The 22,709-nt window shown below is 39.5% G+C and overlaps 1 protein-coding gene across 2 annotated transcripts in view; it reads right to left on the reverse strand.

Moving 5' to 3' along the window:
• ipo11 (importin 11) overlaps positions 1–22,709 on the reverse strand; it is a 147,901-nt gene that overhangs the window by 56,164 nt on the left and 69,028 nt on the right. For both annotated transcript variants that reach the window (XM_038703094.1, XM_038703095.1), the window contains exons 17-22: positions 20,492–20,525; positions 20,263–20,303; positions 17,664–17,780; positions 15,672–15,785; positions 14,481–14,596; positions 12,711–12,787 (exon numbers count right to left, since the gene is read on the reverse strand). In XM_038703094.1, the coding sequence (XP_038559022.1) occupies positions 12,711–12,787; positions 14,481–14,596; positions 15,672–15,785; positions 17,664–17,780; positions 20,263–20,303; positions 20,492–20,525 (499 nt within the window). The remainder of the gene's footprint in view (positions 1–12,710; positions 12,788–14,480; positions 14,597–15,671; positions 15,786–17,663; positions 17,781–20,262; positions 20,304–20,491; positions 20,526–22,709) is intronic.

The raw sequence follows: 22,709 nt of genomic DNA on the forward strand, positions 1-22,709 counted from the left end.
AGACACATTTTAAGATATGCCCCTAATTAATCCAATGTCTCTCCTACAGGTTGATTTAATAAAATACTGAATTATTAATGGTAGGGCTTAACGATTTTGTAAAATAATCTAATTGTGATTTAATATGCGATTAATTTTTAAGCTCTTTACCTTCTATATTATTCAAAATGGACAAGCAGTAAATCAGTGTTTAGTATGACCAACACAATATTAGATAGATAGAACGTACACCGTTCTTTCTTGTGGTTCAGGCCTGTGTTATGATGAATTAGGTACAATTATTATGAGCAATGGTGGAGAAGATATATCAAATTATAATAATATGAGAAAGATAATTTGAGTCAAGTCATGGCATTAAATAATATGATATATCATCAGGTCGGCTACCTACAGACCACAAGAAAAACTAACTCACCACAGTATACAGTTATACAGTAAACGCTCAATACAAAACCCACAGTTCAACCACCAATTAATGCGTCCTTATCTCAGTTCAAATCTCCTAGGAGACCATGTTTCTGTATCTCAGTAAGCAAACAAAAAATACTCCGGTTCAATTCAAAAGTTGGCCAACGAGAATAAAACCAAGTGTAGCCTCATGTTTAATAGACAAGCTTAGTAATTCTCCGACAACAGTGGAGTTCCCTGCCCCCGCAGCCTGCGATGCAGGTGCACAGCGCACTGGCTGTAACCGGGCAGTAACTCGGGACAGACTGGGACTCTTTCAGACTTGTGAGTTTGGTTTGAAACGCTGTATCACAGATATTTCCTGAGCTGACTGGGCTGTGTGTGTGACACAGGTGCTGATCGCCACAATACGCTTACCTTCTGTTGTGCGTTTTTCCTGTCAAAGATGGCCCGATGATTTGGGTGCTACTTTCATTCCCTGTGTGACACTAAAGTCTATGTAGTGTCAGCTTCTGTCAAGCTTAAAGCCATTTTACAACAGAAGGCAGGGTACAGTGTAACGTGGAGACGAAGCATCAGCTTACTCCTTTCCTCTTGGGTGTCATGTGACTAGAGTGTAATCGCAGCCTTTGCGATTAGAAAATCTCGTTTTATTACATCGTGATAATATCGCAAATGCAATTAATCGTTCAGCCCTAATTAATGAACAAGTTTGGGATTTCTCTTTTGGACAAATTAATTATTATATTACTCCTCCAGGATCCTAGGGGAAAGCTTGTAAACCAGCCAGTAGATTACCACAACTTACATATTACACACAACTATAATCAACAACACACTGTGATCACAGCTCTCCATAATGTGTTTTTATTGTTATTTCACAAATAAAAATATTTGTGTTCATCTTGAAGCAAAACGGAGGAAAATAAAGTCTCACATCTTCGTCCCACAAAGCATGGGAGCTCAAAGCAGAAGCCAGCTACAGTCTGAGAAACTGAGAAAGTTCATTCATATTGTGATGAAAACCTGCATGAGTCTACATGAAAGTTCAAGTTCGATCTTTATTTTCACACCAGGGGAAATTTGATTTGCAATACGGTTAAAACAAACATACATGAGGCAAACAAAGATAAGAACAGCAGTTATATCCAACCTCTTTTGTTCGTCTAAAAGTACTCAATAAGTTGAAATGGTAGCCTCAGCAATCTAAAAATAAAAGCCTTGCATGGGTTTTTTTCTCCTGAAGATGCTTATACAGAAGATTAAGTAAAGTAGCATCGTCTACTCCTCTATTAACCTGATATGCAAATTGTATTGGGTCAAGCACGCCCTGAACCTGACAGGATCAGACAGGATTTGCTTGATAAATCGCTCAAAGGTCTTCATCACTATTGATGTTAGGGCTACTGGCCTAAGGTCATTAAGCTCTTTTGGGTATCTGTTCTTGGCCACATGAGGTGGCGGCTTTTAAATCACTGGTGGCAAATACCTGAACAGCTCTCACAGCAACCCTTCGGCGACAGCTTATCAGCATCTCATTTCATTACTTTGAGACAAGATACCAAATGCAGGACTCAACAAACCCAGAATAACGTTAACATGGAAGGGAACGCTTATGAGTGAGCAACAAGCTAATACCCACAAGCACAGACAGGAGGTTACTCCAGTTCAAATAGCAGGGGACCTATATGAGTCTATGCTGACAAATGTGACAAAAAAGATCAATCTCGAATGAAGAGTGACCTTGAAGAGTGAGCCCCGAGAGAAAACCTCAGACAAGAAGTGACTGGTGCTGTTACATGAAGAAAAAGCAGCATCAGTAACTTTGAGGGAAAAATAGGGTTCTACCACTATTGATCTTTCCTAAGAGAGTAAAATAATCATTTTAAAATATCCTAAAGAGTTGGGTGGGGATGACAGTTATAGTAAGAATATGTGAAATTAAAAATAAAAAATTTGTTGGTTTGGTTTATTTCATTTGATTTATTTTCATTTCGTTTGGTTTATTTCATCACATGTGTGCTACAGGCTATTGCTGCCCTAGTTTCTGAAGTCTTTTGACTAATTTCACCTGATTCCTCACTTGTGAATGTTAATTATTTATCATTTTAACTTGTATTTTCTTCCCGCTTTTCTTACTTTGTTTCCCTTCTACAAATGATATTGCAGGCCTCATTGGTTAGATACACTTTAAGCCTGGTTATTATTTCAGTTATATGGCTTAGAGCTTTCATCCTGAATATGGTAAGATATAATGGCGTATCTACTTTATGCATTTTTAAAAGGACGATCAATCTATGTAGTGGATATGTAGAGCGGTCTTTAATTCTCAACTGACAATGCTTCATAGGTTAACCCCCAGACAGACAATTAAAAAAGACTTACGGCCTTGAATAATTTCTGATTACGTAAATATAACGTCCAGAAATACAGTGCGACTCTAATGCAAACATGGAAGTAAGAGCACATTGATTTCCGCGCTCTCTGCCTGTGGAATTATCGTCACTCATTTGATCAAATCTCAGTGAGACAATATGGTTACACTCAAAACTACTTACTACTGGATATGCAACTAAATTATACATGCTCTTCTTGCTTTTATTTCCAAAAGCAAGAAGTGGGGGGAGTGAATACATGCTTTTGACAGTTTTCCAATCTCTGGCCCTCTGCAACGCTACCACTACAACCACCGGCATCACTTGCCTTGCTGATAAGCTGTGCACATACTGTAGCAATATCCTCTAAAGGAGAGTTTTGTATGAATATCAATACAAGAGGTACAAGTAGTCATATAAAGAGGAAACATGAATTGAATTCTCATTCTGGGCTTGAGGTAGGTCAGGCAGCTCTGAGCAATGAGGCCTGGACTTGATAAGACTTTCATCATCCCCCCCTCACTATTGCAAATGAACCCGATGCACCCCAAGTGTCAATGTATGAATACAAACACCCTGACAAACACTGCATCTGCGTCTTCGAAGTAAATTCACTTCCATTTCCACACAGCATCCCCACAGTTTTTTTCAGTGTGACACTAATATAAAAGGGACAACAGGAAGGTGGATTTACTGCGACTCAATTCAAATTCTGATTTTCTGCTTCTTTCCTATAGCAACTAACAGCCTGATGAATACCATTATTGTTCAAGAACCTCCACTGGACTCTATATTGTTACTGGTTTAACAATTTTAACAGTGAAATTATTGTAAATAAACTGTGATAATAAAATTCAAATTCCAAGTGAGCTGAGGGATACTAAAATGTAACGTGAAAACAGGACAGACTGCTGATTGGTCAGAGAGAATCGTCACTATTCACTGCGTCATCATTGCTTGCGCCAGACAGAGGCCAGCAACAGAACGTTTTATATTTTACAGTTTTCGAATGGAATTTCATCACTAAATCCACTTCTGAGAATTTTTGAGGTGAGAAATCAGTTGTGTATATTTTGAATATTTACAGTTTTACGAGAAGTGATGGCGGAACAAAAATGTGCTTGAATATTTTCGGAGTTGGTTGGTTGGTATCTTCAACCAAGTCCAGTTGCCCTAGATTTTAACCTTCGTTGGACAGAGCTGGAAGGTTTTCATACCGCTTATCTGTCTTTACATTCTGAGGAATATTGAATCGTTTTAACCGTAGATATATTTTAAGAGCTGGTGTGTGTGTGTCGCATTGAACATTACGTCGCAGCAGTTGTGTGTGGCGTCTCTATGACGACAAGCTCCGTACTATCTCTGGGAACTATCTGCAATGGAAAACAGAGCAGGGCCGAGTAGAGTCGAGTCTATCGATTGCTATGGTAGCATTTTTCGGCAAGGCAGCATAGATAGTCAGAACACCGGCAACAGTTCAACGTTTAGTCCTAAAAGACTCTGGGCCAAATAAATTCTTTAAAAATCCTACAATGTGATTTCCGGGATTTTTTTTCTCATTTTGTCTCTCATAGTTGAAGTGTACCTATGATGAAAATTACAGACCTCTCTCATCTTTCTAAGTAGGAGAACTTGCACAATCAGTGGCTGACTAAATACTTTTTGGCCCCACTCATCGACTAAATATCAGAAAACAGAATAGGCTGTTTTGCCAAATCAATACTATAAAAGCAAATACATTTCCACAAAGACACAGTCAGTGAGGACACAGCCGCCCTCCTCTACACACACACACACACACACCCCCCCAATCATCATTCGCTATAATCAAATAGTCACGAAAACAGCTGCTAAAGCACTGATTAAGCTTTAGTCAGTACGTCATAGCCCTGGGCATATGCTGCACAATCCGCTTCGGTTATCAACATTAACAGGAAAATGAGCCTCACATCTGACTGTGATAACAGCCACAGAAGTGCCTCTAATTGTTGTTGAGGACATTTCCCAACTCAAATTTTGCTTTACATTATGTGATGGTGTTTGACAATGTTTGCCAAGTGAGGAAAGTTAATGGATACCAAAAAAGTGGAGCCAAAATCTATGATAGTGTGCTACAAGGACAGACAATGTTTGTCTGGAACGTTCGAGCCAGCCAGCTACAAACAGTTAGGAAAAGCCCTAGGTAGGAGGTTTAACAGCCATAAAAGGCATAAAGGGAAATGGAAAGGTGACTATTCTCATTATTATTTTACATTGAAAATTTTACCAGCTGGGAGCGCTAGGGTGCGCAGCTGTGGTTGCAATGATAAATAATATCCATGGAGGTGATGTGCTGCAAGTAGTTAATTTTACTGTGTAGAAAATGTCACCACAAAGTAGGGTAGGCTTACTTGCTCTGGCTAAGGGTGTCACTCAAAGATTTTGAGCACTTTTTAGATTAAATATGTGATACAGAAATTCGTGTTTCCTGGTGCACCACTGCTGAATCACGACTGCCACTACTAAAATTTCCCACGATCATTAAACTATGCGCTACAAATGTTTGTGTTTCAATGCTCGGCTCGCTTACTCTCCTCGTTCTAGGCAGAACATACGTGACAGATGGTGTGGAAAAGTGGTTTTGGAAAAGAAAGGTGGTGACTGGAGGAACAGAGGTTAGTAAAGCTAATTAGTGATGCAAACTAGTCCTCTTAAGCTAATGAGGAGACGTTTCTTTTTGGATTTTGTTGTGCATATAAAATGCACCTCAGAAGGCAGGAGGTTTCTCATGTTGCCTATTTTTTATATTAATGTCTACAGATAAATGTCAGAAGCTGTAAAATGAAGACACTGTTTGTCCTGCGAGCACAGACTGTCCGTAAGCTGGTTCATGAGATTTTGCAGGCGAGGAAACATCTCTGCGAGTAGACACATCGTTTCGTTCAAGATGGGATGTGCTCGGTGTAGTGTTTGTCCCGTCCCTCCTGCACTGTGATTGGACGGCTGGGTAAAACGTGACAGTGACAAGTGCAGCGTTTTTTCCAAAGTTGAACATTTTTCTACTCTCGGCGACCGGAAAAAAGCGCCCAACGCGGAAAAGACGCTCAGCACCTCGTCACACTGCTGCCATTTTTACCATGTTGCAAAAACGCAGCGCTCCCATTGCAAAGAATTGAAAAAAAGAGTCTGGTGTCAAAAAACAGCATCCCTGCAGCTCTACAGACAGCTTACTTTTCCAGGTTTTAGTGTACACAAAGGACTCACTGCAAAAACTTGAAAAACAACCTGGCCAACAGGAGAGATGAGAAGCTAACTGCCTTTGGTGCTCCAGTGACTAAGTCTTTGAAAAGTCATGGTTGAGTAATCATACTTGAAAAGCTCAGCAAGGCAAAAAACAACTTTATAGGGACACCCCCATGTATGAGATGACAACAATGATTAGTAAGCAGACGCCTCCAAGCACTGTGCCCAGATAAAATCTGGAATCTCATTTTAGTTCACACAATAGCAGCTCAAGATTGTAATGTCTGCCAGTCCGACTGAGCGTGTTGGGGCCCGTTAACGGGCAGCGTGTGTGTGTGTGTGTGTGTGTGTGTGTGTGTGTGTGTGTGTGTGTGTGTGTGTGTCTGTGTTTGTGTTTGTGTTTTTGCGTGTATCACAGTGTCAGAGAGAGTTTTAAGTGAAATTGATGAGAAAGATTTCGACTACAAAGAAAAATAGAAAATGATCATGGATCATTATGAAATCAAATTAAATATTACATCAAATATTCCTTCCATCTCTGCATTAAATATGGTCAAATATGTGATAGCTGTAATCAGTCATTTCTTCTAGTTCAGAAGCCTGTCCTGAAAAAGCTGTCCTCTGATGGGGATGTCCAGACTGATCCATGGAGCACATTAGCTAGACAGTTAAATGAGAGACATTGTGAGGAAGTGATTCCTTCACAGAGCTTTCACAGGCAAAAGATGAGGCTGAAAGTTCTCCCAGTACAGAACCATTTATCTTTGAGGGGGTGTCTTAAGCTGCACTGGATGGGATGTTCATCAAGCAATGTTTTTTCACTACCCAATTTTGTTTTTTACTAAGTTTAAGCCATTTCAGCAAGGTCGTGTTGCAAAAGTGTATTCTCATTAATTTACCTTCAAATGTAGAGGGGCAGTCTATTAGCACGGAAAAATGAATCACCAACTGTTCTGAAAATTGTTCCGTTATTAAATATTAATTTAAAAAATCCAAAATATTTACTGGTCCAGCTTCTTAAAAGTGAGGATTTACTGATCCCCCCCCCCACCCCACCGTTCTGCATAATTGCAAAGTGATTCTCCTTGAACATTTCCCACATCTGTTTCAAACTGAAGCCCTCCAGCAGTTCAGCAGCCATTATGCCTTTATTCCTGTGAAACAGCATGACGTGTTGAGTTTCTTAACATTGAGAAAATTAACAAAGGCCTATAAAATGGCATGGAAATGAATGGATACTTTAGCTTTATCACTTGCTCACACTAATCGGTGTAATGGCAACAAGGAGGGAAAAAAGTCCCTACTTTCCATCATTGCTGCAGTGCACCGCACACAGCTGAAATGAGTCCTAGTTCAGAGCGTGGTGGCAGTGATACAGAGCGAAGTGCTAGTCTAACAATTTAGCCAAGGCAAGGCTCTTGACATTCTAATTAGGGAATTTGCTGCTCCAGTTTAGCAGTGATGGAGCGAGGCTCTTTATCAGGCAGGCCAGGCCGCACACCTGGCAAGTTGAAACACCATACCGAGCCAAACTTTCTCAATGGCCCACATCCCTGCACTTCTCTCCATGGGCTAAATAAATGAACCACCGGATGTCATTTTGAAAGCAAGCCAAAGATTATACCAGACCAGTTTGCCGAAAAACACAAATAAAACAAAAGCCAAGTTCATTTCCTATAAAAAAATTCTTCATCAATATATGTAAATAAATATATTCATGCAAAATGCACCTCCACTCATTTTCATGTTCACAGTATCAAAAGGACAAATGCTGTGTGCTAATTTGTCCTGACCTGCGACATCTTTCATCACTGTAGCTTTGGATTTTCTCTCGCAATGACAATCGATTTACATTTTAGGTCATCAATGTGCTAATGTAACCTTAAGAAAAATGTGTTTTCCACAATACCAAGAGACAGAGACACAGTGAGAGAACGACCGGTGTAAAGACTATTAAGGTCTGACAAGCTGCAGCAATGCTACAAAGGGGAAAAGGGATTCTGTTAAATAAGGGATGATAATAAGATGCAATTAACAAAGTGAAAAACAAATCATGATACCACACTCCTACAGAGATTCTCTGGAGAGGAGAACAAGGGTTTGAAGTCTACTTGTTACAGGAGTTACTAAAGGTGGGATAGTGCAAATGTAGAGAACACAGATACAGCACAGAGGCATAGATATAAAAGGTGATCTGAACTCTGTTTCACTCAGGTTCAAAGTTCATTCTGGACCTTGGTAACAGCAGTTCAGAAGACAATCAAAACCATGTTCATTCTTGATACGACAGAAAGCTGCTAAATAGATCCAGTGTTAAATTTATATTCTTAACTGCTGTTTGGAAGGCCAAGAACAAACTTTGAAACTCCACTTCACGTGAATGAGGAGGAGAAGTCCCAGTAAAAGAAGTAGAAAGGAAAAAATTTAACTTTTATCATCTACAATTCCACGACAACTGGGCAAATTCCATCTGTTGTTCAAGAGCATGTGATGTGATTGGAAGAACAGCTACTAAATTGAGTCTGTGGTGGGACTGTTGTTTTTTTAATTCTGATACTTGTTATCAGTCAACCAGTTAATGATGTGCGGAATACCACCACACAGATTAAAACACATTAAGGAACTTAAATGTATTTTAGACACAGGAGTGCATATAATACGAGAAGATGACAAGTTTGTATGGTTCACATGACATTGGCAGTGAACAGTATTACACTAGTAAGTAAGCGTGATGTAATTGCAGCATCAGAGCATGTGCAAGATGTTCAAGCCACTGCAGTGAAAACTGCTTAAATGGAGTTGACATTATTCTCATAACCGTACAAATCAGACATGCACAAAGAAGCAAAATGCTTAGAAAAGGGGAAAAGATACCTCAAACACATTTGGCTATCATTTTGTGGGGTTTTTTACTTGCTGTTAGCTTGATCCTGGAGATATGTGAAAGGTTTTATTTTTCCTTTTCTTTGCTTTCTAATGTATCAGTTAAAGCCAAAGAAAATGTGGCATGTCTCTATAGTAAACATAGAAACTGATGATAATAGTAAGCAAAATCGGGTCAAAAAATGGGCTTATTTCCAAAGATGTTATGTAGACCAAGATGGACGTGGGCACAAGATGTCTTTACAAGGACAGCAATATTTTGTCTCTGTTGTCAGGTTTGATTTATTTTCATAGACTGATAGTGGTTAAATATTAAGCTGTTGCTGGATCACTGAGAGAAAAGACATCTTTAGACATATTACAAAGTACAACCAATTACAAAAACAACATCCCAGCCAGCCTGGACACTCACCAGTTTGCTTTCAGAACCAAAAGATCCAAAGATGATGCCATCTCCGCCAGGGGTGGAAATTAACTTTCTGGCTCGCCTGCCAAGGTGGCTGGTAGATGAAAAAATCTAAAAATTTAAATTTAATAATAAATTGCCTTTTGTATTACATATACATTTGTGTCCGTCTTTTTAATGGAGATAATAAGGTATTATGTCAAATACAAAGTTTAAAAAAAGAGTCCAGAGTGAAATTTGAAGCAAAATTATATTCTTGCTATTAAATGTACCTAAAACTTACAAGATGCTGATTAATCATTCAACTTAAATCTTATCACTGCTCACTCTTAATCATGCTTTATCACTTTCTACGCCTTTTTCTGACCTCCTGGTTCTTACAGAGTCCTGGTGCCACAGCATCACAGCTTTTGTGGGATCAACATTTTTTATACAGCCTATGGATCGTTCTCCTTGATCTCTGGGAGGACAGCAGGACCACTAGTAGATCTGACAGTGTGTCAGATCCTAGACTGGACTGCCAACTACCCAGCTAAAAGCTAAAAACACTCCTAGTACAACAAATTTTGTAATTAGCACCTAACACTAGCAGCTTTCACGCTGCATTTTTTCACGGGGGTATTGCGCCAATCTCCCGGCTCGCTGCAGTTTATGAAAGGTATGGAGCAGATTTTATCCGCCTCTGAGCAGGGTAAGTTGGTGACAGACACGAGACAGAAAGGCGAAATGATCTGTTTGTGAAAAGCCACAGCCGACAGGCCGTGGCACGCCGCTGGTTCCTGTAAAGCCGGACCGCTTTGTGAAAACACACATGGTTGCGGGATAAAGGCCTTTTCACACGGGATAAAGCTGCAAACTTTTGTTCAGTACAAAGAAGTGAGTGAGACATAAATGCAGATATTCTTTCTGCGCTGATCTGCATATGAAAGCGGCTACACTGTCCCCTCCCGACTCCTGTCACCTGTACCATAATACCCACCCCTTACAAATCCACGCCCCTAAAACACAGGTAACATGAAATTAACATAAACAACAACCAATGAACGCCCCTAATCCATGTGTTACACAATTTTAGATCCCTTGGTACATCGGGGAACAACTTAAGTGCGACACACAACCAACAAGAACGCCGGTCTGCTGCTAATTACTGTCAAATAGAAATTATATGCCAAATATATTTACCCACCAAATGTGGCGGGAAGCCTTCCAACAATTTGGCCGCCAAACGGAAAATCCACCCGCATTTAGCGGGTGTTAATTTCCACTGCACTCCACTCAGCCCTCACACACCTTGACATCTCCATGCAGGTGAAGAAAGCTCAAAAATGACTGTATTTCTTGAGGAAGCTTAAGAAGGGAAATTCCCGTGCCAATTTTTTGTCAAGTTTTACAAAGGAGCACTAGAAAGCATCCTGACTGAAAACATCTCCAACTAGCACGGGATATACCCAAAGGATACTAAAGGACAGTACCCACCCCACCCACAGCCTGTTCACCCTGCCGCCTTCTGGGAAGAGAAATTTCTGCTGCCACACCATCAGACTGCAGAGCACTCCCCCAAGATATCGGACTTTTAAGCTCAAATTCATCCTCAGCACTGCTCCATTGATTATAGTTTATTTCTGTTTACCATTTTTCCAGTTGCTTTTATATAAATGTATATTGTCTGCTACTTAGCAGAATGGAGTTACAAACTAATTTTTCACTTTACAACCTGTTGCATTATGACAAATCTAATCTGTTGTGAAAACAACAGAGCCCACAGGAATGACTCTGTATTTTTGGTATGGCTGCAGCTTGTGTTTATTTATTATCTGCTGGGTTTTTTTCTCGATTAATCATTTGGTCTCTTAAAACATCAGAAAACTATGAAAATTTAATGAGTGACGGAATAAAAAAATTCTAGAGCCTATGGTGAAATCAAATATATTCTGTTGTCAGTCAAACAGTAAAAACCTCCAATATATCCAAATTATGATATCATTTACAATAATATAAGAAAAAATGTTCAATTCTCCCATTTGAGAAGCTAGAATATTCACATTTTTGGCCGTTTCACTTGCATAATGACTTAAAATGACTAATTATCTTAATAACTAATGACTAATATATGACTAACTGTTTTCTAATTATCTGTTTGATTGCATATCAGTGAGACCTAAGATAAATGAGTGAATGTCTGCAGGTAAACGTAAGATCTTATGTACAGTACCCTTAAAGTGTTAATAATTATTTACACATACCATAACAAGTTTGGTAACAACTCATCTGCCAACCTCTAACCTTACTTCACTTTATCCACTCATGCCATCTTTCATTTCCCTCCATCCAACCTTCCATTTTCTCTGTTCTTCAATCTTGCACCCTCTTTCCAATTTTACATTCCCTGTTCTCTCCGTCAGTCCATCATTGAAAGCCACATTGCCTGGGTTTACCTTTCTGTTTGGCACTAGATACAAGTCAAAGAGGCCTCTCTTATCTTTCTATCCATCCATGTCCAAGCTCCTCAGAACACACAAGGGATAACGTTTGTCATAAATTTTCACATCATCACTTCCTCAGTCATTTATTTTCATCCACCTCCTCGTTGTTATGTTTCAACCTCCCCCTTTTCTTGAGCCTCTTTAAATCCTTCCGCCTCCATTGCATCCATCTGTGACTGTCTACTTGAGTCCTGCTCATCTGTGTCACATGGATTCCTTGTCCACATGATCAAATGCTCCAGTAAGCCAGTCAGGATACAATAGTGTTAATAACAGCCTGACTCGCTTTATGTGCAGAAGCACCAAATCAATACTGTTATACTGCAATACCTCATCATCACCACCCCCTGCGCACACACAGACACACACACCCCTGTACATACCAGGGCAATGCTCCAGGCCTGCGATAAATCATCCAGCCAGTTCCATTCAGTCTGCTACCACTCACAGCTGCCTACAGACCCAGGGTAGTGGCCCTGATGCCTTGAGGCTACTGCAAAGCTACAACTGTGATCCTTATAAGCTACAATAGCCTGAAGAGATAAAACTATGTATATTAACTCTGTGTCCAGGGATTGCATCAACTTTCTTACCTCATTCTTTCAGTGTCTCTGTGGTTAGAATTATTAGATCTTAAAATGCTCGTTTGTTCTTTCAGATTGTGCAGCTTTCTTGTCTATCTCACAGTCTGTTTAGACGTGAAATGTTTTCTGCGTCTCTTTTTTGAACCACACACAATCTCAAAATAAATATCCCTATTACATAGGGAGACATAATCTGACCTCAATCGATGCAAAATGCATCATTCTTGATGTTATTGTGATAACCTCCTTTCTCATTTGCACACACATCACACACACACAAGTACAAACACAAAAGCAAACACACATACACAACAAGACCAGCAAACAAAGAAATCCCATGTGAGCTCACCCAGCAAAGAGGACATGTTCTGGAAAATTCTGAGCAGCTCCGGGGTGATGGCTGGGCTGTTCTCCAAAGTCACCAACCTGCATGATGAGAGGGAGGGAAGAAGGAGAGCAGGCAGAAGGGAGAGAAAAAATAAAGAAGAAGAGAGAGAAAGTGCAAAAGAGAGAAGAAAACAGAAGATGGGCAAAGTTGTGTGATAGGAGCACAGAAAACATAGATTAGAGATGGCAAAAGAAAATGGGAAGAGAAATACAGCGGGACAAATTACAGACAGAAAAAGAAGAGAACATGGGCATCATAAATGTGGAGAAAGAATAATACATGGTGAAGAAGGTGTAAAAGGAAGAAAAATGGAAAAGAAGGCGGCACGGGAAAGCAAAGTTAGGAAAATCTGATAATAAAAAGAACCTGTTACATAAATCTGATGGTTGGTGGTTTAATCAGAAAGTTAACTTTTTTCCCAATGTGCTCCTAAATGAAAAAAAATTAGGCCCACAAAAAGAGATACATTTTTTGAAAATCTAACACATTGAAAACTTTTTGAAAGCTTTTAAAACACTGATCACTCATCACAGAAAACTACTATAATCATATTGTGGAACATGTAGTTTTTGAACCAGTTACTGACATAATCCAAACACACACACACAGATTCCCCTCTTTATTAGAGAGATATTGTAACAATAATAACATATTGTAACAAAAGTATGTTTAGATAACAGTATACTGTTAGTATAACATTAATATATCAATTATATAATGCTACCATATTCATTAATTTCATATAATAGTATACTATATAACTAACCACTAGTATAACGATAATTCCATTCCACATGTCTATTTTTAGGGGCAAATATTCGCACAGTAGAGCTCTGATTACATGTTTTCACCTGCAACTACTCAAGAAGGTGAGACACGAATGACTGATTTGAGGCATGCTCCACGAACTAATAGGGAAAAAACAAGACAGACAGATGTGGAAGACAGATACTGAAAGAGGAAAACCAGCTGATAAAAGATAAAAGCAGGAGAAAATGGAACTGACTTTGTAAACAAATATTTGGGGCACAGGGGTTTATCAGGCAGGACAAAAGACAGGACAGAAACATAAGACTGGCTTTGTGCTACAAGCACACACAGCATGCTGAACACTGCAGCTCTCCACAGACAGAAAAAAATAGATTAAGGAGGGAGTTAAAAAGCAGAGATGATGGGAGAGGAACAAAAGGTAACCATGCAAATTCTCTTCTATTGAACCAAACCTTTTGAGAGTGTATAGCATTTGCAAAAGTGAGTGTGCCATTATGCAGCACATTCTTGAGATAGCTGTAAAATGGCATGTGCCCAAAACAATATAAAGAAAAGATTGTGAGGCCACATAAATTATCAATAGCTTCATCGCCCACCTAGCGGTTGTCTGTGAAAAAGCAAATAAAAACAAGATGTCACAGTGAGCCCATTTTCCACTACTTATCTGCAAAGTGTTTGCATTTGGTTCCCATATATGCACTCAGCGTGAGTCAGTAAGTGAGGCTGATGACTAATATGACAAAGAAAGGACTCATGAGTGAATTGGCCGACGGAGAGAAACGGAAAAGACAGAGCGATAAAAGACAGTTATAGTCATAGTATGGATGTGTAGGTGTGTATATGAGTGTGGTCTCAAGTGCGAGGGAGGAAGTGACATCAATCAGTGCTTCATAAACGTCTGCCTCGGGGAGATTTTCTGTATCTCATAAATGCGTAGTGTTTATGCATGTGGGTCCCTACCAAAGCTCCAGCCCATCCTCCAGTAAATACACATGTGGCGGCTGGGAAACATCGGTGCTCAGCTGGATGACAGGAAGAAGGAAAGGGTACAGGTTCTTACTCTCTGCCCCCAGGCCCTGTGGGAAAACACAGATACAGAAAGTCAATGGAAATATCTGGAAAACCTAAAAAATAAAAAAAAGCAGGCAGTGTTACGAGTGATACTTTATGCGCTTTAGCTTAACAGGTGTTCCTCGCAGACCATCTGAGCAGTGTTTAAGTTCAATATATCACTGCTCTGACTCACCCCTTTCCAGCAACACACACCTTTGTCAGGGCACGCTGCCCCCATGCTGCACTACTGGTGTGAGAGCATAACTCGTTCTTACAAAAGATAAGATGCATGTCGCACAGCCAGCAAGGTGCAGGGAGTGTGCAACTGTTCCGAATAAAAAGGTGTCCTAAATACTAGCTTTTTGTACTCAAAGGACTTGCAAAATACATGCCCTAAGATGCAAGGGTTGTTTAGTGACTTTTTATGTTATTTTTATGACTCTTTTAAAAACAGTGTGGGCACATTTACTTCCAATTGGTTGAGAAAATGCTCAGGTATCACTGCAGGATCTAAATCCATGTCCATTTAGGTCATACACATTTTAATGACATTTCAGGTGACATGGGGGGGCAGGAAATGACACAAACGTTCTCTCGTCATCTGGTATTTTGTGTACTGTATGCAGATAGTTTAGCATGAGAACTCTTCCAACTGCATTTCGACTCATCATTAATAACTTGGATTCTGCTTTCCTGCTCATCTGTGAGGAAAGTATAAAACTGTTGAACAGTGCACATTTTTCTTTCTTTTGCCTGTACTGCTGCTCCTCTGACGCACATCAGTGAAATGCAGCCCTGTTGGGGAATTGAACGATGTTGTCCTATCATTCTTTATCGCCTGTATGTTTAATTGCTTTAGAACTTTAAAACCAATACTTTTCTTTTTTTTTTCATATCAGCATTATATTGCATACATTAAAATCTAAATGAGTGTGAAATTGCACAATTTGCTAATCCAAGTCCTTTCAGCTGTACAGATTCAGTGCCTCCCACAGTTCGCCAGATGAGTACTTTTTGATGAGTATTGTTACACACTCTGAAAGGAACTCTGTCTCAATCACTGAGTGTTTCATCTCCCACCCTGAGGATGCACCGTACCTGGACTAGGTGGATGAGAGTAGTGAGTATGGCACATCGAAGCATGTTGTGTTCTTCAGATTGCTTCCAGAGCAGGGGCAGGTACTGAACCAGACAGCCTACGTACGGTCGGATCTGAAGCAGAAGGAAATTAAAATGACGAATAAGAAGCAAAGCACAGAATACTGGGAATTTCAGCCTGTATCTCACACAACAACAAATACAGTGTATTTAACTACTATCAAAGTAATGTTAGAGTCTGCTGTGGATGATAAAAAAATAAAAGCCTTATTTGGGAGCAGTGACAGGGACAATGGTGTTCTCTAAATTGTTCCCATCTCAGCACAGTAGAATGTATTATGTATATTCAAAGAAAACTCAAGTAACTGCTTTGGCCTTGAAAGTGTGTTTTTCATTGAGTCTATAGAATAAAATAAAAATAAGCAACTACGCAATTAGTGTAAAATTTCCCCTCATAGCTTCCCTTCTCCCCCTCTGCCTCTACAGCCTCTAATTGCTGTGCCTGCTAGATTTACCATGGGCAAATACGTACACTGTCAATGGCACGTTGAAGGGGTGACAAGTGGCTGAGTTAAGGTTTTGCCCATAAACAAAAAATAAATAAATAAAAAACAGTCAGCAGCCCAACATACTTTATCTGACCCTGTGCTCTATACTACAGCTACTTCAACCACAATCTGTTTTCATAACAAAATGGGGCTGTATTTATTACTATTCTCTCTATCCTGAGTTATAAATACATCCTTTTTTTCTTCTAAAATGCAGTTCTTTTGTTTCAAACACTAGAAAAGTGTGGGTATTTAGACACCAAGAGGATGCTATCACTCTCATTCCTGTGTGAAATTGGAAAACGTTATGGCACACTGTGATTTAGGTGCAGTTGCTGAGCAGCCAGCCAACTGTAAGGCATCCGAGTATGGCACTGAATTACAGACTTCAAAAAGTTTTCCGCAATTTTTCTTCTGCTGACTTGTGCTTCCTCTTCGTATTCCCTGTAGAAGCTATGTGGCTGAGTTGCAGACCCCACACTGGGATTTTTCGCTCGATTACACCTTTATAAAAGGAACTGGCTAGGAGCAGAGGGAACAGTAAAAAAAAAAAAATAATAATAATAACAAGACATAGAGCCTCAAGGAGAAAGACAAAAAAAATGAGAAAAACAGACCCAGAACCCCTCCTATGATGACATTTGTGAGACTGACAGCAGAAAAAGGAGCTAAATCTCATCATACCTGTCATCATGTTCATTTCAGCTAAAGCTGCACTCATGGTTTCAGTGACTTGTTTTTTCAGCTGCTGCCACTCTTTGTGGGCTCAAAATCCCTTGTGAGAAGTGTTAGAATATTAATAGGACTTCCACTGAGAAGTTTAGCTAGGGCCAGTGACTGGGGAAGACTTAACCAGACTGACAGTTCACAAGGATGAAAGCCATTTCTGTGACAGATTCAAGTCAAGAGATCGTTCAAGGGAAGGTGCTTAAAACGGATCTGAAAAGAGCCTGGGGGGGTCAAGAGGAAGGTCAATTTTTTAAGTGTTGGCAGTTAAGTGGATTAGAACAACTTATTGGATGCTCAGGGGGAAAAAATCCATATATCCACAAAAGCACTGAAGTGGCAGAGGGGAGACTGTATCATCAGGGTAAGTTAGAGCAGATATAAGAACAATGGCTGCCTTAGGCATTGTGATTTACAAAGAGTCAAGAATCACAGTTGCTTTTCCAGCGCCAGTGTCTCAGGATGTGAAAAATAATTCATGTCTCTCTTTCTTTGAGGACAGACAACCTTTGTGGTCTGGGGCTAAAACAGAGTGACAGATGTTTTCTTATTATGTGTTATAATATTTTTTTAACAGCTTCAGAACTTACAAGCTCCACAGATGTCAAACACAAGGGCTCCTTCAAAGACATTGTTTTGTTTTTTTACTCAACTTCACAAGTAACCTTTCACATGTTCACGTTCCAAACACTTCTTTGCTTGATATTTCAAATCTCACCTGGATGTTGACTCTTTCGATGACACAGGAGATGACATGGAGCACCTGCATTTTAGTGTCACACTCCGTCACCTGCTGCAACAACTGGAAGAGAAGCCCGAAGATAGACTCGAGGTACTGAACAAAGAGAGGAGAATTTAAGAGTTAGAAAAGGGGGAAATGGGCACCTGAAGGTGTTCATTTGTTCGTTGATTATTGTGAAATTTTGATTCCACTCGTAAGCATTTATAGTAGGGGTGGGAGAAAACAATCAAAACCCAGCTATACGATGCTATTAATGCTAGTAATTGCGTGGGAATCCTGTATCCATACACAGCTACACAAGTAATTATTAATATTGCAAATACAAAATTAAACTTATTGATACTATAATAATTAAATATTTTTTTTCTGGTGATGTCAGCACAGGCCTGTGCAATTGGTAGGAAGTTGGTCAAAACAAAGATGGGGGCATCAGAGAAAGAGATTGTGATGCAGAAAACACGAACAGAACTGCAAAATGGAATCAGCCGCAAAAAAAGGAAAATCGTGGAATCTACCAAAATTTTGCTTTTGTTTGTTTTTCACAGTGCTTAACCCAGACATACAGAAAAAACACTGCTCCTTCAAATCAAGTTTTGTAAACAAGGAGGGGTGTTTCCCACGTCAGAGTAGCCTCCGTCAGACCTACTTATAGCGTGTATTCGAGCAGCACATGGTGGCTGTCCTGCAGAAGAACTGTGGGTGGAAATTATCAGTAAGCAACTATGGTAATAGTTGTAAAAACATTTTTTCACTGCACTCTCGTGGCTTCCTCCCGGGTCACAGCAGTAATGTTATGTGTTATGTTTAATGTTACGGTAACGTTAGTGGGTGTAGGAGGCTACGCTGCTGACAAACGTAGATTTCTTTCTGAAACAGTGAGGCAGTTCTAGTGAACAGTCCTCATTTGTCTCTAGTTCATCACTTCTAAATATTCTCCAACATCACTTAAAGCTGCAAACGCTGCCTGTTGCTAAATTAGCCACAAAGCTAATGCCGTGTTTATCAGTGGAGGAGCGCTAACGTCGTAATCAGAAATACTTTATTGATCCTCAAGGGGAAATTCCTTTGTCACTGAGCAGTTAAACTATAGAGTGTAATGTATCCTAAAATATATCTGCGGGCCATTTGTTTGTAGCTACAGTCGGCGTGTAGAAAATGATTAAACCAGAGTGGACATGTAAATAAACGTGATGTGAACAAGAATGTAACACCTTCCTGCCAGATAAAGTTATCTAGGCTAACGTTAGCTCATCTTTTAAATGTGATACATCGAAGTTATAGTTGCAAGATCCTCGTTGCAACAGCAGGTCTCTGTATCATAGACAGCATGTTTAAGAGCCAGATGGTTGAGAAATAGTTTCTCGTAGCTTTGGATATTATTAAAGAGTGCTGGTAAAGAGATCAACTAGATGTGAATATGCAAGATTGAAAGTAGTTATTATGGCAGATTATCTGTAAGGTAACAATACACATGCTTATTCTGTCTCACTCTCTCTGTTTGCAGATGCCTAAAAAAGATGCCCCTCCTAGAAGCAAATATTTATTGATGTGCAATTGTTCACATGTGAAGCTGTTGAGGCTGTTCTATTTTATTAACATAATCCATTTAGGAAAAGGTTTTATAGCCCACATACAGAACAGCTTTCAATATCGGCCTGTTCTAAGTGTAGTTTGGGCAGGAAAATGATCTATTATCCAAACCATTTTCACAATCTAAGTATCGGCTCATAAATCGGCTCTTTTTCGCTTTTATAATCGGCACTGGCCCCCAAAAACCCATATCGGTCACCCTTTAGTAATAACCTATTTAACAGAGGACAATTTACAGTACATGTATTGCAACAATGCATTCATTGTGAATCATCCCTATTACTAAACTATTTTAATGTCCTAGTGTTGCAATACATGTACTGTGAACTGTCACCATAAATAACTGAACATAAATTTGAATATTTCTATATGCATATTGCATGATACATCAAATTCAATGTTATGGATTATATTTGTAATATTTTCTTATTGAATTGTTAAAATTGTATTCATCCACAATTTGATTACACACTCTTTCTGATGACAAAATGTTTTGTTATAGAACACACAAATCAGAAAAATTTTAATGGAAAACTTGGGAAAAGAATTTGGGAAAAAATAAAACGGGAAGGGAAGAAGAACATGAAATGATGACGCGATTTGCAAGGAGTGTTTGAAAATAAAATTCCAAGAACATGAGCGTTCAACCCTATACGCCACCATCCAGAAATAATGTTAACCGCTGACGGCCAAGCCAACATTAAAGTCAGCTCCACTGATCAACCAACACTGGACACAATTAGCTTGACAAAGCTACATTTCAATCCTGCTTCATGTGCAACCTACATATGTTTACACAATATTCAGCATACTGCAAAATGTTTAAAATCACAACATCATATCGTGACATACTGTAAGTATTGCGATATCATCGTATCGTGGGGTCTCTGGTGATTCCCACCCAATATATACACACATATATACATATTATTTCACAATAATAATGATATAGCATAACATAGTATATAGAATTGCAAGTACTTACTGGAAGAAATTGCTCTGTCCGGAACTCGAAGTCATCAACAGGTGGCCATGAGTTAAGGATGAAATCAAACTCCTTGTGATGTATAGATACTGACTAACAACAGACTGGTAAAGCATGTATGCCTTCAGAAGCTGCAAGGCTTAAATTTAAAGCTTAATAAGAATAGCATGATCAATGTATTTCATGCAATAATTATAGGTGGTGGGGGTGGTAAGTATGGGAAAGATATTGAGCTTCAGGGTTGTAGCTGTCTCAATCCGCACCTGTGAGGAAAAAAAGACAAACATGCAGTTCATTTTAAGAATCACACCTTTACCCCTCTATCAATGATTCTGGATTGTCCAGAACTGCAAAGAAAGAAGATATACTGAGTTTGTAGTGAACTAAGCTCAGAAACAGACTGAGCGCAAAATAAATACAGAAATAGATATAGCTGCACATGCAGCAATGCAACCAGATTCAACCAAATACAGTTCTCAATATTACAAAAGGCCTTCTTAAGCAAATACTTTCTATGAGTATGCACCTGCAGCATGTTAACTAAATACAGGCTGTCTACTGTTAAAAAGAGGTGGCCAGCTCCAGTCTTATCCACTCTAGCAGTGTAATCCAGCTGTGTCAGAGTAATGGAGGTGGAATGTCCATCGGGGAGAAAGTGGTCAGATGGAGAAGAAGAGATTAAAGAAGGTAAACGAGTAAAGAGAAAGCTGAGGGACTGAGAACTCAATTACAGCCGTCATTGCTTTCAACAATTTCACAACACCTTTATAGCACGAAAGATAGGAGTCTCTATGGGTGAATAAGTGAGGGTGAATTTCTGTGTGTGTGAGAGCAGTGTTGTGAACACTACCCAATCTATGAAAGGTCTTTCAAGCATTGTCATTTATTTTTTGTCTCTAAAAGAGCTACATTATTACAAGGAAGTTATGTTTTTGGCGCAGTTTGTATATCTGTCAGCAGGATTATGGGATGAAGATGGATGGATGGATGGATGGATTATGGAAACTTGGTGAACAGGTGTGGCATGGACCTAGGGTGAACCCATTACATTTTTGAGCAGATCCATGGCAAAAAAATATTGTGTGTTTCACCAAAATGCATAGTTTAAGTCAAATAACAAAATATTTTCTTAGGGAAGAACGTCTAAACCATATATTAAGACGCGTTTCCACCGCAGGGATCAGGGTCTAAATTTAGTTCCAGGGTCTTTATTTTACCCCCAAAAAGGTCCCTGCTTGAGAGGTAGTAATTTCCAAATTTACCTGTACATTCAGGGGGTGGGGCTTGCCTTGCAGTGAATTTCTGAATGGTCGAGAAGAGAATACTGGCTTTACACTGAGCATGTCTGTTTTTTTCTACCATTGTTTGCAAACCAATAAATCACAATAAAATGTCAAATAGCACACACAAGTCTTGCCTTAGATCGTACATCGGCATTCAATTTATAGCTCAGAAATAGCAGCCAGCGTGCAGGGGTGTGTTTAGGCTACATCTAACAGCTGATAGAGTTACGCTAAATACTGGGTCCGGAGATGTTGTTTAAAGTTTTCATCAGTCAGGAGGGCTCTACATGTAGCTGACGTCGGTCTCCTCTTCTCCAAAAGAAATGGACCTGCTGATTACTTTCTCTGTACTGGAGTTCTTTTAAGAACTTGATGGCTTTATCCAGTTTGTTATTAAATTTTAATGAACTTTTATTTAGTCTCTTTATTATACTCTCACACAAAAAAATGTGTTTTTTTTAAATGGTCAAGCATATAGTTTTCATTATATTCCAATCAAATTTGATGTTCATATATACATTTTGCTCATCGATAGTGGTTACTAAATAATGATGCCTGCCCACACATCAGCTGGTTAATTTGCCTAATATTTGCAGGTCTTTAGACCGCGGTGTAAACGCACACAACAATGAGCTGAAGTAACCTTTTAGTTACTTGAAAAGTATATCATGGGACTAAAAGTCCCGGGTACTTTTGGTGGAAACGCAGCTTTAGTGGTTGCGCTTGCAGATTTGCATATCATAGAGGACTGCACCATTGGCCTCGGCGGAGGTCTGTGCTCTCTCAATACCCTTCTAGTTCCTTAAAGAGGTGATATTTTGCTTTTTGGCTTTTTCCCTCTCCTTTATTGAGTTTTATACCTTTTTTGTGCATGTAATAGGTTTACAAAGTGAAAAAGCCCAAAGTCCACCCCAAAGGGAGTTCCCATCTCCCACAAAGAACTCCGCTCTGAACTGTGTTATGGCCACTGGTAGCAGCCTGTGTTTTGGTTACTGTCCATGTGTTTTCCCAGTATGCTAAGCAGACTGTGCAATCCCCGGCTGAGGATTGGCTGGTGTCGGTGAGGATCTGTCTGCTCCCGCCTACATCTATCCTGATTGGAGCAGTCCCAAGACCATCCACCAATCTGTGAGCTGTGGTTGAGGCCTGCTGCTATAAAAGCCA

The sequence above is a fragment of the Micropterus salmoides genome, unplaced genomic scaffold (assembly GCF_014851395.1).
Source record: "Micropterus salmoides isolate LMB-PRFRI ecotype aquatic unplaced genomic scaffold, ASM1485139v1 Ms_hic_scaffold_7, whole genome shotgun sequence".
Taxonomy (NCBI): Eukaryota; Metazoa; Chordata; class Actinopteri; order Centrarchiformes; family Centrarchidae; genus Micropterus; species Micropterus salmoides.